Raw genomic sequence first — 14,837 nt, forward strand, 5'->3', positions numbered from 1 at the left:
TATATAATTAAGCTGGTGCGAACATATAAATAAATTTTATTAATCCAAAAGGATATTTTTTCTATTTGATATGGTATATAATTAAATTTAAATGATAGTAACATATATATAGTATATTTTAATATTAATATTTATTAAATGATGTTTTTTGCTCATGTTTTTTTTATCATATGTATCTGTTATAGCAAAAAATTTAAATTACTGATAACAAAATTTTCATTGTGGAATTAATAATTTATGTAATTTATAATATTTTTAAAACTTAATTTGTCAATATTTTTTCAATTATCAAAAAAAAATTGTTAAAAGTAAATTTCAAAATTAAGATATTTATTTATTTTCTTATATGACATATAATTTAATTTAATATATATATACATATATTTTTTTATATATTTTTTATTTTTAATACTTATTAAATGAGACTTTCAACTTATATGATTTTTTAATTATTTGTATCATGTCATAACAAAAAGTTTAAACCATAGATCACAAAATTTGAATGTGAAACTTTTGATGGTTTTAGTAATTTATACTCGTTTTTAAAAATTCAAAATACAATATATAAAGAAATTTTTTAATTTTTATTAAATGGTTACTATGATTGTTTAATTTATTTTAATAGTTTAAAATTAAACAAATATAATATAAGATACACTTATTTTTATCAAATCTTTATTATTCAAATTCATTAATTGTCATATATAATTTAGCTATATTAGGTAATTCCGTAATTTTATTTATGGAAATAATGAAGCACATTAATAATGTATTTATGGTTAGTTTAATAAAAAGTTTATTATATATTTAGATGGACCAACCTATTTCTCTAAGGATTCTAAGAATCATTCTAGTGATGATATGGGGCTACAAAAAAATGTTGTAATGCTTCTCAAATAATATATAGGGGATTTATTAATAGTGTTTGATGTCTTATTAGAAGATAATATGCTAATATTACTAAAAGGCCAGGTGAGAGAAAAAATATGGGATGTGATTCTTTAAATGGAATCACGAGGAGGAGACATCCCATGTGTTAATCAACAAACCATTTAAAATAAAGTTTTGTGACTTGATTTAACATTTAAACGAAATATTAAATATTTGTAAAAGCGTTTCGTTTCCTTTCTATAGAGCTTTTTTTTTTGTTTTGTAACATAGAGCTTAAAATAGTTTTAGCTTAAAATAGTTTTAGCTTAATCAAAATAGTTTTCATTTGCTTAATTCATTTCTTCGGCCAAACAATTTTTTGTTGCCCATATACGGACCCATATACGTATACCATGCTATTTTTCTTCAATATATTAATAATGATATATATATATATAGTCTTGCATGATAGTAATATATATTGTAGAAAGATGTGAAGAAACACTTTTCACTCATGTGGTCTGGTTATGAATAATGCTAAGAATCGCTTTTTAAAAAATGATAGGTTATAACTATTATTTTAGCAAAAAAAAACAACTTGTAGCTTCTATTGTGAGAGTTCCAAAAACAAAAAGCTTCTATTGTGATTTATTATTGTTTTAATCTGTGAATTAAACATACTTTTGTATATGTATATTGTCATTAGTTTTGACAAATTTTTGCCATATATGAACATATATATGCTTAAATGTGGGTGTTAATTACTAGATTTCCAGGCTGCATAAATTTACTTTCTGTCACTCTGAAAGAAACTCTTCAAGAGATATGTCCAACCGATGTTGGGCAATCAAAAAAACTTTGTCTCTATCCAATTTACATCTCTAGTCGTTACAAACGGGTCCCTTAATTCTCATTTTCATGTTTTTTTCTGCAACGGTTTTAGCCAACACATTAATTTTAATGACGTAAATCATCAACTGGAGCACCAGTCTTATTATACACATGAAAAGTTAATAACATAGCAACAACAAAAAATACTTTGCTTAGTATATATAATCAGATTGTTTCACCTTATTGATAATTTACAATACTGAGTAAAGTTTTAGTTTTATTTTCTATATCATTTGTTTTTTGAGCCCTAAGAATCAAGAAATGCTCTGACAACATCTATAATTGGAGCCATACATATCGGACATTTCTTAGTACTCCATAGAAGCTCATGGCCACATTTCAGACACGTGCACATATGTCCACACCTGCAAAAGTGCAAAATGAAATCGCGATTCTGTTACAGCTTTTGCGTTTGGACGGAATCATTATCAGGTTCAACAAGCATACATAAACAACGTACCTATATAGAAGCGAGTCTATAGGCTTCTCGAAGCAGACAGAACAATTTCCTTGTACAGAATCTGAAACTGAGATTGAGATAATTCATAGTTACAGTTACATCATTCAATGGCTTGATGGGTTTTTATATGAACTAATTAAGAATACTTGTAAAGGCTTGCACACCTGAAGCTGATTTGAATTTCTGGAAATCGACGCAAGATTTGACAAAGCCTTTTAGTTCGAGCATTTCTCTTTGCATCTTTTTAACTTCTTCCATGAGACCACATATCATCTGTGTTTCCTATGTGAAACATAAATCTGTTACTTCACTAACACGTAACCATACTGACCTAAGAAGAAGAAAAGAAGAGCAAAACTCACAGAGGAGGTATTCTCATGATCCTTAAGGTAGGGTTCATGATCTTCGAAGCTCCACGTTTTCATCGCTGAGTCTTGGCTGAAACCATCACATACAATTACACTTTCAAGATCCACACTCTCTGTTTCCTTTTCTTTTTCTTGGTATTCTGCTGAGCACTCCTCACTAGCTTCTCCATCCACATGATTGCCTTTTACTTCTAACCCTTTTTGTGGCCGTGAGATCAGAATTTTTTCAATATTTTTCCGAAAATCGCTTGTCAGGAAGCTAAAAACTGTCCTTCTGCACAATCAATCACAAGCTTAGAAAATCAAAAAGTTTAAACGAGTTAAGAAAAAAAAAAAGAATTGATCATATAACAATACTCCTTGATTAATTTCTGAAAAATATCATCTTTCTTTGAAAGCTTTTTTATGATCTCCAGCTCCCTCTCTTTCCTTAGATCGTCCCAATAACTCCGTGGTCGCGATATGTGGCTAACCCAATCATAGTTCACACTCTCTCCACTGTAATCTTCATATTCATCTTCGCCTTCCATGTCATGTTTAACCCAACCATTTAGGAATCTTGGTGACTCAAGGACTAGACACAATGTTTCTGATGCTTCTAGCTTCTTGTCTTTCGACGTTTCTCCATCGTCCTTTGAAAACATTTCATCAGTATGCCTCTCTCTAGATACTCTGCTCGCGTTTTCTTCTTCCTTCCTTTTCTCCAAACTAATCATTGATGTAACGTCTTGAGGATTGAGTCTATATCCATCAGTCTCTATATCGATTACCTCTGTGACCTCCACATCAATACCGCTTCTTGCAGCTTTTCCCTCGTTTTTAGCTTTCCCCATATTGCTTCTCTCCTTAGAGTCCCACAGGTTCACTTTCTCCGCGATACTCAATGTATTGTTTGTTTCTACACTTCCCATTACAATACCTTTCTCTGTAGTCTCTCCTGACCCTTCTCCTTCTTCTGTATATTTCCTCTCAGTTTCATGTTTCTTTAACCCATTCTTGTTGCTTGTATCTTCACTCAATACAGCTTCATTGGCGATTTTCGGCTGCCCGATATTTTTCTTGTACCTATCATTGCATTGTGATTGTAACTGATTAATCAAATATAGATTGGTTCAAAGCTCTTCAAAAAACTGCAATAAAAACAAGCTGAATAACATTACTAATAAGCTTGTAGCACCTGAGATTATTCATCACACCTGACCCTCTTGAAGACCGTTTTGATGATTTAAACAGATGTCTTTCTTGCATAGCGATGCACCTTTCAAAAGATCTGATCCTAAGCATATACTAAACAACAACAACAACAACAAAAAGAAACTGGTAAATAAAAGTAACCAAACCTCATCAAAACTGCAATCTATTTATTGATTCTAGTAGTCACTTAAACTCCACTGCACTAGTAAAATGCCATCTTTGTTAAGGTGTACGTAGTATAAATACGGATTTTAAAGCTGTAAATTCATTCACACAATTATTAAATAAACCTAGAACTGGTATTTGTCTCAATCGGTTTTTAGCATTCATCAAGTGTAATTCAACACTATTATATTGATCAAATAAAAGTACCTGAAGACGCTCGCATCCACGAGGTGAGAACTTCGAAACCGCGGTGAGACCAGCGATCCATTTGAGATACTTTTTCCTTTCACGTAGAATCATCATCAAGAAATCTTCAAATGCTTGCCGTCCTCTTATCCTTACCGATGAAGGTGAACATCTTGATTCTCTCTCCTTCTCCTTCTCACAAGAATCTGATATGTTTGACTGTAAACACCAATCTACTTCGTCACCGTTGTTTCTTGCCTCGTCATTGAGAGACTCAAAAAATAAGCTATCAATGAAGAAATGATTTCGAGTCGGGCTAGACGGTCGCGACCTAGCTTCCCAAATCTGAACCAGAGAAGAAGCTCCCATGATGATCTCATTTCTTGACGGGTTCTCTGTTTCAACTAGATTATAAAACGCATTTGAATTGGTCTCTGGAGAATAAATAATCTGTTGAGCTTCCTCTGTTTCGGAAACAGAGGTTCTTGAAGAACATTCAAGAACCTCATTTCCATCTTGTTTACTTCCAGAATCATCCACAGGAAAGACACGAAAATTATCTGATTGATCTCTGGCTAAAACTTTGAGATCCTTTTCTTTCTTGCTACGATCACTCGGGACACATTCGAACATCTTTGTCGAAACCATTTCCAAAGACGCCATTTTTTCAAACGACAGATAAGGAAAACAACAGTTGCACTGTTTTGTTACACTCAACAACAACCAAAGATGAAAACTATAACTGAAATAAGTTGAAATTAAAATTTGATGCACTTGATGTAACAAATGGCTTTTTTGATGAATAAAATTTTACATCATTCAAAAAAAAAAATTGGGGAAGAAATGAATCAGTGTGTTCCACGAACAAATTGAAATATATATTTGGAAACAATAATAATGATCTTAAGAAAAATCACTCCTTTTCTTAAATTCCTCTGTTTCTCGAGTTATTAGAAAAGTTATATAACTAGAGATTGACTTTCTGAAAACTAGTGTTATGTTAACAGAAACAATGAAAACAGAGGATTATCAAACAGCCAGGGAGAGAATCAAAAATGATAATATCTCGAGAAGAAGTTGAGTATTACGACTTGCTCTCTACATTCGATCTGTTTATATAGATAATATTTTGACTAATTAAAATGCTAATATAAGGTTTTAGCTGTGAGTTGAAATGGTTATTTTATCTTCCAATGGTGATTAAATGCGGTGTAATTTTGTCCCAGATTTTTTACATGATATCTTTTTTTCTTTCCAATAAGGATAAATTGAATTGAAGAAAACTAGATATATGTATTTTTATTGGATTTTATACCAAGTTAGTGTACATTTAAAATATAGTATACTAGTTAATTTGCTAATGGGTTGCCTCAAACAAATGAGCCAGCCAAGATTCATTTCTATATGTGACTAATTATTTGAAAAATTCTCACTTTTGAAGACTTGTTCCAATTAAGGGATTCAATTTGGTTGAATTTCCTACTTATATTAGACTTAATTATGTGTATGCAAGTTTATACGACAGATTCAATTCAATTGATGGAATTCATATCCAATGCGTAGCTTAAGGATCAATGGATTATTGTAAATTGGAAAAGATAGTTTGCTATATCTTTGTTTTGTTTTTTTATGATTGAGAACTTGATAGAAGGGAGAATTGGTGAATCATGGATTTAAAAGAAAGAAATGAAAAAAAAAAATATATTTAATAAATGATTTTTTGAAAGTCAACATAAGCTAGAATTACACTAAATAAGAGCTAAGAAAATACATTTCTTGTTAAGTTTTGTCAATAACAGGAGTTAGGAGCACATCTAATAGGGAGATGATAACTAACATATCTTGTTAAGTTTTATCAATAAAAATTTCTTCTTTTAAGTTTTAGTAGATTTTGTTTATGTGCTCTACTACTAGTTTTTTATGTAATTTCCTTCACAATTGAAACTTGGTACTAAAGCTTAAGATTTTTACCAAAAAAAAAAAAGCATAACTTAGAAACACATTAGCCAGTAAGATAAAATTGTTGCCAGAAAAAAAAATCAATAAGATAAAATTATACTACAGCTCTGTTCGTTTGTAAGACGCTGAAACTCGAGTCAGCGACCAATATTTAAGACGTGTATCTAAAAATACATTAGATGGATTTAAACGCAGTGATCATTTAACGTTGTTGATATACGTCGACTTCGGACGCCGGAATTAATGGCGTTAATAATTTTTGGAAATCTGGCGCGGCGTCTATATTTTCAGAAATTCGGCGTCGATTTCTCTCTCATCTTTTTGTTGTTTTGCCGTAATCTGTGTCTATTTCCGGTCATTTGGACGCTGACGCACAGCGTCTTACTTACCTCCACTCCTCAAAGATAGATTTTGTTAGTATTTTTACACATATTAAAAATATTAAATTAATATAATAAATGTATCATTTCTGTAATTATATATTTTTAATAATTTCTAACCAATATTAATTGAATAAAATCAATTATTTTTTTTTTGAAATTTACAACTTCTTTATAGAAAACATAAAAAATATATCTTCGTAAAACAATTTTTTTCCTAAAACATCTAATTAAATGGATTGGAGGGAGTATATCATAACTCTTCTACAATAACAAAGTTGTCTAAACACAAAGTTTCAAAATATTAGAAACAACTTTTCTATTTGTTTTGGAAAAATGATTGCTGACTACATGAAGTATCGACCATCACATGGCTAACCATGCAAAGTATACTAATGTATACCTAGCTACACGAAGTATATGTTATGCATGATAACATCCCTCAACTTAATGATTTTATGTAATTAACATCACAAGTTTAATTTCATTCATCCAAAAAGTGATGTAGATATCAGAGACCGTTAAATACCTCGTTTCATCAATTAAAATATGACCAACCCGACTGTAATTTAACTGAAATTATATTTTAACCCACATTTTAAGAGGGTAACAATTTTTTATAAATATCTAATGTACAAAATCAATATATTTTAACGTTTTTTGATATGTAGTGTTTTAACATTTCTATTTTGGTGTATTAGAATACTACTATATAATTATATTTTTATATTTATATTAAATATGTAAGTTATATAAGATATTATGTAATTTTGTTTTTTAAATTATTTTAATATGTTTTCTTATGAACTTTTCATAAAATTTATGTAATTCGTTTGATGAATTGTATGATATATACTTATTTTTAAAATTTTAATTAGAAAATATATTTGACGTCAATTTATTGACTCTAACATTTTGTTTGCTCGAAACTTATTTGATGTCAATTTAAATCAAACATAATCTCACATATATAATTATTATATATGTACTTTTAATAATAAAATAATCTAAGAATAAGTATATAATATGAAAGTTTTAATAAGTTTAAATGAATGCAATTTAATATAAACAAAATAATGCATTAATTTAATTATGGATGAATTTAATTAATTGTATATCAAACAAATAAGATGTTGGAGTAAGTAAATTGATATCAAACAACTTTTATAATAAAAATTGATCAAATAAATATATATCACACAACTATTCAAAAGAATTACACATATTTAATTAAAAATTAATAACAAAACAGATTAAATAATAAAAATAAAAATTAAATAATATCTTGTATAACTTTTGTATCTAATATAAATAAACTAATACAACTATATAGTTTTCAAATACACTAAAATAAAAATTTCAAAACACTACTTATCAAATTTTATAAAACATATTGAGTTAATAAATTATATTTTGTTAAAAATATTCTCACGCTTTTAAAAAGCGGATCAAAACCTAATTTTTGTTTAATTACCGTTTGGTACACCATATTTTAATTGAGAAAATGGGAGACTTAAACGGTCTCTGACATCCATATCACTTTTTGGATTAATGAAATTAAAGTCGTGATGTTAACCACATAACATCATTAAGTTGAGGGATGTTGTCATGCATAACATATACTTCGTGTAGTCTAGTATACATTAATTTAGTTTGCATGGTTAGCCATGTGATGGTCAATACTTCATGTAGTCAGCAATCATTTTTCCATTTGTTTTTGGACTACTACTTACAGTTTCTTTATTTGTACTATCAATTTTGGTGGTTGGGAAGCATTGTAAGAACCATCATTATAAATAGAAGAAGCTTAACCGAAGTAGCACAAACCCTAATCACTAAACCAAAACCTCAATGACATGACTTTTCTAGATGAAGCCATTTATTTCATACGTTTTTTAACGATTACTTAGTACATGATCAATTTCATTATTTAACGCAAAATCAATATGTCTACGCAAATCATTTCTGGGGATCAGTTTGCACCTCCCTGTAACTAGCACCTCTACTGTTGAAGACACTGAGAAGGCAGTCACAAGCTTGTCTTGAAGATGGTCTCTCCTGAGGATAAGTCTTTGTGCACTGAATTGCTATTTCAAGAACCTGATAAGCTGCTGCCTCTTCGCAAGGCAAAATCGGTTTAAGCTCTGAATCAATCAGCTTCTCTCTCGCTGCAGAACCAAGAACCGTATCTACCCATCTAACCATATCCGTCTCTCCACCAAACACTCCCTCTGTTGGCTTTTTACCAGTCACAATCTCCATCAACACTATCCCCATACTGTACACATCGCTCTTCTCAGTCGCCTTCAACGAGTAAGCATACTCTATGAAATAAATAAAAAAACATTAGCTTTAAGATAAGAAAAAAAAATCAAGAAACGCAAGAAAGATATGTACCTGGTGCAATGTAGCCATAAGAGCCTGCGAACAAAGAATTTGATTCTGTGTTGGTGTCACAATTCTCAGTTAGGATCTTGGCGAGTCCGAAATCTCCCAAATGTGCTTCCATGTTGGAATCAAGAAGCACATTGCTGGATTTGATATCGCGGTGAACAATGGGAGGAACACAATCAAAATGAAGATACTCTACTCCTTGAGCCAACCCAACTGCTATTTTCAATCTTGTTTCCCAATCAAGAACCTCTTTCTTCTTAGCGTGAAGCCAGTCCCATACACTTCCGTTCTCCATGTACTCGTAAATCAACATATTCAAACCTTGCGCTTTGCTGCTGCAGTAACCCATTAGCTTAACCAAATGTCTGTGTCTGATTGTTCCAAGGGTCTTCACTTCTCTGTTAAAGCTCTTGTTTGACATCAAATCATCTTTCCAGAGGATTTTCTTCACAGCAATCGTCTCTCCGTTCACCAAATCCGCTTTGTAAACTTTTCCTGACCCTCCTGATCCAATCATGAACTCGTCGTCAAGGTAATGCGTAGCTTCCATAATGTCTTCCCACTTTATATCTGACTTTGCACCTCCATTGCTAAACAGAGGAGCTTCTGAAGAAGAAGAGTTTGATGAGAACGCGCTGCTTCCGCCTCTCCCTTTCTTGAAAAGAGCAATATTTTGCTTGAAGAAGACGACGATCACAAGTACCATCAAAGCAATCGCTGCTACTGATGAAAGCGCAGAGATGATAACCACAGTTTTCGCACTAAGACCTTGCTGCTTCTTGTTCAGACCAGCACAATGGCTAAGAGGGCTTCCACAAAGACCTGCATTGCCTACAAAAGCATCTGCTTGCCATTTAGAGAACTGCTTCTTCAACTTCCCCTCGAGGTTGTTGTAAGAGAGGTTGAGATACACTAAGCTCTTCATGTCCCCGATCTGTCCAGGAACAACTCCGATAAGGTGATTGTGAGACAGATCAAGTGATTCAAGCTTATGTAACGTCGAGATCGTAGATGGAATGTCTCCGGTGAAGTTGTTGTAGCTGAGATCTAAAGCACTTTGAAGATCCTGTAGCTGTCCAATCTCAACAGGGATTTCTTCGGATAAGATGTTTCTCGATAACCGGAGCTCGTAAAGCTTGCTCAGCTTGCCTATTTCTGAAGGAAGCTCACCTGAAAACTGATTCTTTCCGAGGTTAAGTACATTGAGTGCTTCAAAGTTTCCAATCTCTTGTGGGATTGAACCGTTAAGTGAGTTTCCATCGAGAGATAGCACAAGAAGCTTTGTTAAGTTGAAAATCTCCTTAGGGAGTGAACCGGTAAACTGATTAGAAGAAAGCTTGAGCTCACCAAGCAGTGGAAGCTTCCCAAGCCATGGAGGTATAACCCCTGAAAGAAAGTTATCGTTGAGATCAATGTGTGTCAGCTTCTTACACAAACCAAGCTCTAACGGTATGTTTCCTGTCAGAGAGTTGCTCGAGACATCCAACAAAGACAAAGCACTAATCTTCCCAAATGTCCAAGGGATTCTTCCTGTGAACTGATTCTTCCCTAACCTTAACCGGTCGAGACTCGGAGACTTCCCTAGCTCGAGAGGTACATCTCCCTCGAACTCGTTATCCGTGACATCAAAAGAGAGATAAGAGCTTGAACCGCACAACGCACTGATCGAGCCATTGAGCTTGTTGCTTGAGAAGTTGATCCTTGTGAGATTCTTCAGGTTGATGAGCGAACTCGGAAGACTCCCCCGAAGAGAATTGTTGTAAAGATGCAACTGTTCTAACGACTTCAAGAACCCGAACGAGGAAGGAATCGAACCCGAGAGCTGGTTGTCAGCTAAATCAAGAATCGTCAGCTTGTGACAGTTACCTAAAGCGGCGGGAATGTTACCAACGAACTCGTTCTCTCTCAAGTGAAGCAGAGTAAGGTCTTCTAATCTCCCAATAGAGGAAGGAATCTCTCCACTGAAATGATTCCCAAACATATCAACCGACTTCAGACACGTGCAGTTCCCAATCTCGGTCGGGATTTCGCCGGAAAACCGGTTCTCGTATAGATACAGAACTTCTAATTTGCTGAGGAAACCGATTTCGTCAGGTAACTTCCCCTCCAAGTCATTGTGATACAGAGCAAGCTCTTGTAGATTCCTTAGGTTAGATATTGAGTGAGATAACGTACCCTTCAAGGTATTGTTGTTAAGATATAAAACCGTGAGTTCAGCGAGATTGAACAATGAATCAGGGATTCGTCCGGAGAGCGTGTTGTTCGACAGATCAAGCGCTTGTAATGACTGACATTTGCTAACTTCCGCCGGGATTTCGCCGGAGAGTTGAGTTCCAGACAAAACCAGTTGCTTCAAGCTTGTGTTGTTAGAGCATAAGCTCTTTGGTAAGGAACCAGAGAGACGGTTATTGGCTAGAACCAAATCTTCAAGCTGGTTCATGTTCCAGAACTCTTTGTGTATCTCTCCGGTAAGATTGTTGTTGGACAAATCAAGGGTTTGAAGATTCTCCAAACCGGTTACTCTCTTTGGAATCGGACCTTGAAGTCTGTTACCAACCAAGTTAAGGTATTGTAGATTGCGCAAGTCACCGAGTTGGCTCGGTATCTCGCCGGATAAGCTGTTGTTTCCCAAATTGAGTATCTGGAGGTTTCCGAGTTGACTCAGCTCCGTCGGTAACGACCCGTTGAGGCTATTCAACGCAGCGGTGAACAAAACGAGGCTGGTGCAGTTTCCCAACTCGGGCGGGATCGGTCCTTGGAGGAAGTTTTGTTGTAGAATTAAAGCTTGGAGGTTAACGAGTCGACCGAGTTGACTCGGTATTGAACCGGTAAGTCTACACTTGGCCAATGCGAGCGTCTGGAGATTGACGAGGTTACCGAACGTATCCGGGATTGGTCCGATCAGGTCGTTGTCTCCGAGTTTTAACGACCTGAGATTCACGAGTGAGCCGAGTTGACTCGGTAGCTCGCCGGTGAGTTGGTTAGAGAAGAGATGCAAAGTTTCCAAGGAGGCGGAGAGGTTGGAGAGAGCAGTTGGGATGGGACCCACGAGACTGTTGGAAGATAGATCGAGGTGGATTAGGTTACTAAACCGGCCAATCGAAGGAGAGATTGAACCGGTTAAGTCAAAATCAGAGAGATTTAAACCGATGACGACACGACCACGGCACGTGACACCGGTCCAGTTGCAGTAATTGAGATCATCTGAATTCCAGTTTTGGAGAACCTTTTCGTCTTCTGGGTTTATCACAATAGACTTCTTCACTTCGAGAAGAGTTTGAAGATCGTCACTTTGAACCGGTTGACCCAAACCCGGCCCGATTGAAAACCAGAGGACGAGCAACACAATAAGAAGTGAACTTTGCTGCATTTTTTTTTCCTTCGTCTTTCTTCTTCTTCTTCAGAAACAAGAGATGTATGAAAGTGAATGAAGTATCTTGAGTTTCTTGTCGTGATCAGTGTGAGACTAGTGTTGGAAACATAGAGAATTTAAGACAATTGTTGGTCCCTTTGGTTGAAGACGAATGATTGGTCGTAAGAACGGTGCATGGGGACTCTCCCTCTCTCTCTCTATCTATCCATCTATATGACATATAATCTCAGCATATGTTTGTGTATATATATGTTTAATGTGGTGAGTTAGAGGAGAAGTTAATGCAGATAAAGCTAGGGATGGGGGTATAAGTTTAAATCTATATAGATATATCCTTTTAAATGACAACACGCGAATCTCTCTTTCTATATTCTGTTATTTCACTTGATTATTGAGAGAGAGAGAGTTTGTGTAAAGGAAGCTGAATGAGGCAATGGGAAAGAGAAGACGAAGGTCAAAGATGGTCAGAGGAGAGACATTGGAATATGCAATTGCAAGTGTCTTACATTTATGTTGCGGCTGTGTCAATGTCTCGCTATATAAATGCTATTTGTGTTTAGATTTATTCATCTTAACCGTAATTGATCCACGGTATTCAATTTGATGAGAGTTTTAGTTGTGTATAATGAATGACGGTTTAAAATGAGATTAGTGACAATGAGGTAAATAAGTTGAATGAGTTTAATGATCATGAAATAGTATAAAAGGATTGATATGGGGTTGACCATGGCTACCGAATGAGAGTAGTTGAGATCAGAGAACGGTGACATGGTTGAAGGGTACTTCTTCAATTTCTGCTTTTGTTTTGAAGTGTGTTGGCTTCTCATTTACTCAAGCCCTTAGCATGAAAAAGAGAGCAGTTGTATTTCTATGAATAGATTCTTATATAGTGTCGGCATATACATCATTTTGAAAATATTATTATATTATTTTAAATATTTATATTAATTTAAATATATATTTTATTTATGTGATAAATATTTTCTTTATCTTGAGCGTTGGAGGAGGTTGTGAAAATAACTAATTTTATAGAAAACTAGATTTTTTAACCGCGCTACGCGCGGATAAGATATTATATGTATTTCACAATTCTAAAAAATAATGTATAATATTGTATTATATTATTTAAAGAATATAAAATAAGACTACATAACATAAATATATTTTTTATTTTTTCTTTGTGAAAATCATTATGTTGTTTGATTGTTGTACTTAATTCACATATTTGCATAGATATTTGTGATAGATGAATAACTATATTTTTATTATCAGTAAATAATATATATTTATTATATAATATAAGAAAAATGAAATTATTTACTTTTTAACAAACTTGTCTCATGTTGGGAACTCGGTTATAGACATATCATATTCGAATGAAACATTTTTACACTTATCAATCTTCTTAACAATTAAGAAACAAATCTGAATATCAAAACAATATCTCATACGATCTCTTTGTGGAATAACTGCTCTGAAGAAATTGAATTTATGCATCAAAAAAGACTGGAAATGGATGTGCATATGTGTTATCTAAGTCAGCTTTAAAAAAAACTATTTATAGTTCATATATCATTTATGTCCATCCTATTTTTTTGTCCATCATTTCTTAAACATCTTGAAATAAGTAATGCTAATTAATAATAAACTTTTTGCTCACAAAATAAAAATCAAATTTGTTTAATTATCACTTAATTTGTCTAACTGATATATGTATTTCTCAATTCTAAAAAAATAATGTATAATATTGTATTACATTATTTAAAGAATATAAAATATGACTACATAACATAAATATACTTTTTAAATTTTCTTTATGAAAATCATTATGTTGTTTGATTGTTGTACTTGATTCACATATTTGCATAGATATTTGTGATAGAAGAATAACTATATTTTTATTATCAGTAAATAATATATATTGATTATATAATATAAGAAAAATAAAATTATTTACTTTTTAAACAAACTTGTTTCATGTTGGGGACTCGGTTATAGACATATCATATTCGAAGGAGACATTTTTACAGTTATCAATCTTCTTAACATTGAAAAAACAAATCTACATATCAAAACAATATCTCATATGATCTACTTGTGGAATAACTACTCTGAAGAAATTGAATTTAGGCATCAAAAAGGACTGGAAATGGATATGCAGATATGTTATCTAAGTCTACTTCACAAAGTACTATTCATAGTTCATATATCATTAATGTCCATCCTATTTTTTTGTCCACCATTTCTTAAACATCTTGAAATAACTGATGCTAATTAATAATAAACTTTTGCTGGAAAAAAAAATCAAATTTGTCTTATTATCACTTAAATATTTTATTAATATGGTCTAAGAAGCTTTTAAGTGATATCATAGTTTAATTTATTAGTTTTTTTGTTACTTTTTAGAGGTTTTTGTATTTAAGATTTTTTTTCATATTAAACTTCTATTTCTTTCACAGAATTGATATATATATATATATATATATATATATATATATATATATATATATAACCATCAAATCAGTTTTACTTATTTATTATTTTGTTTGAACGAAAATACACTTTTTAAATAATTTAATTTAAAATAAAATTATATA

General features: G+C 32.7%; 1 protein-coding gene and 1 long non-coding RNA gene across 2 annotated transcripts; both read right to left on the reverse strand.

Moving 5' to 3' along the window:
• Positions 1 to 1,223: 1,223 nt before the first annotated feature.
• On the reverse strand, positions 1,224 to 7,197 carry LOC125588315. Its single transcript, XR_007324649.1, has 2 exons — positions 2,222 to 7,197; positions 1,224 to 2,126 (listed from the first exon to the last, which is right to left on the reverse strand). It is a non-coding gene; the product is annotated as an uncharacterized LOC125588315 (long non-coding RNA).
• Positions 7,198 to 8,243: 1,046 nt separating this feature from the next.
• LOC106366601 (LRR receptor-like serine/threonine-protein kinase GSO2) lies at positions 8,244 to 12,853 on the reverse strand. The gene is made up of 2 exons (XM_013806251.3): positions 8,871 to 12,853; positions 8,244 to 8,797 (listed from the first exon to the last, which is right to left on the reverse strand). The coding sequence occupies exons 1-2, from the start codon at positions 12,235 to 12,237 to the stop codon at positions 8,433 to 8,435; spliced, it is 3,732 nt and encodes a 1,243-aa protein (XP_013661705.2). The 5' UTR covers positions 12,238 to 12,853; the 3' UTR covers positions 8,244 to 8,432.
• Positions 12,854 to 14,837: the final 1,984 nt, after the last annotated feature.

This window comes from Brassica napus, chromosome A2 (genome assembly GCF_020379485.1).
Source record: "Brassica napus cultivar Da-Ae chromosome A2, Da-Ae, whole genome shotgun sequence".
Lineage (NCBI taxonomy): Eukaryota > Viridiplantae > Streptophyta > Magnoliopsida > Brassicales > Brassicaceae > Brassica > Brassica napus.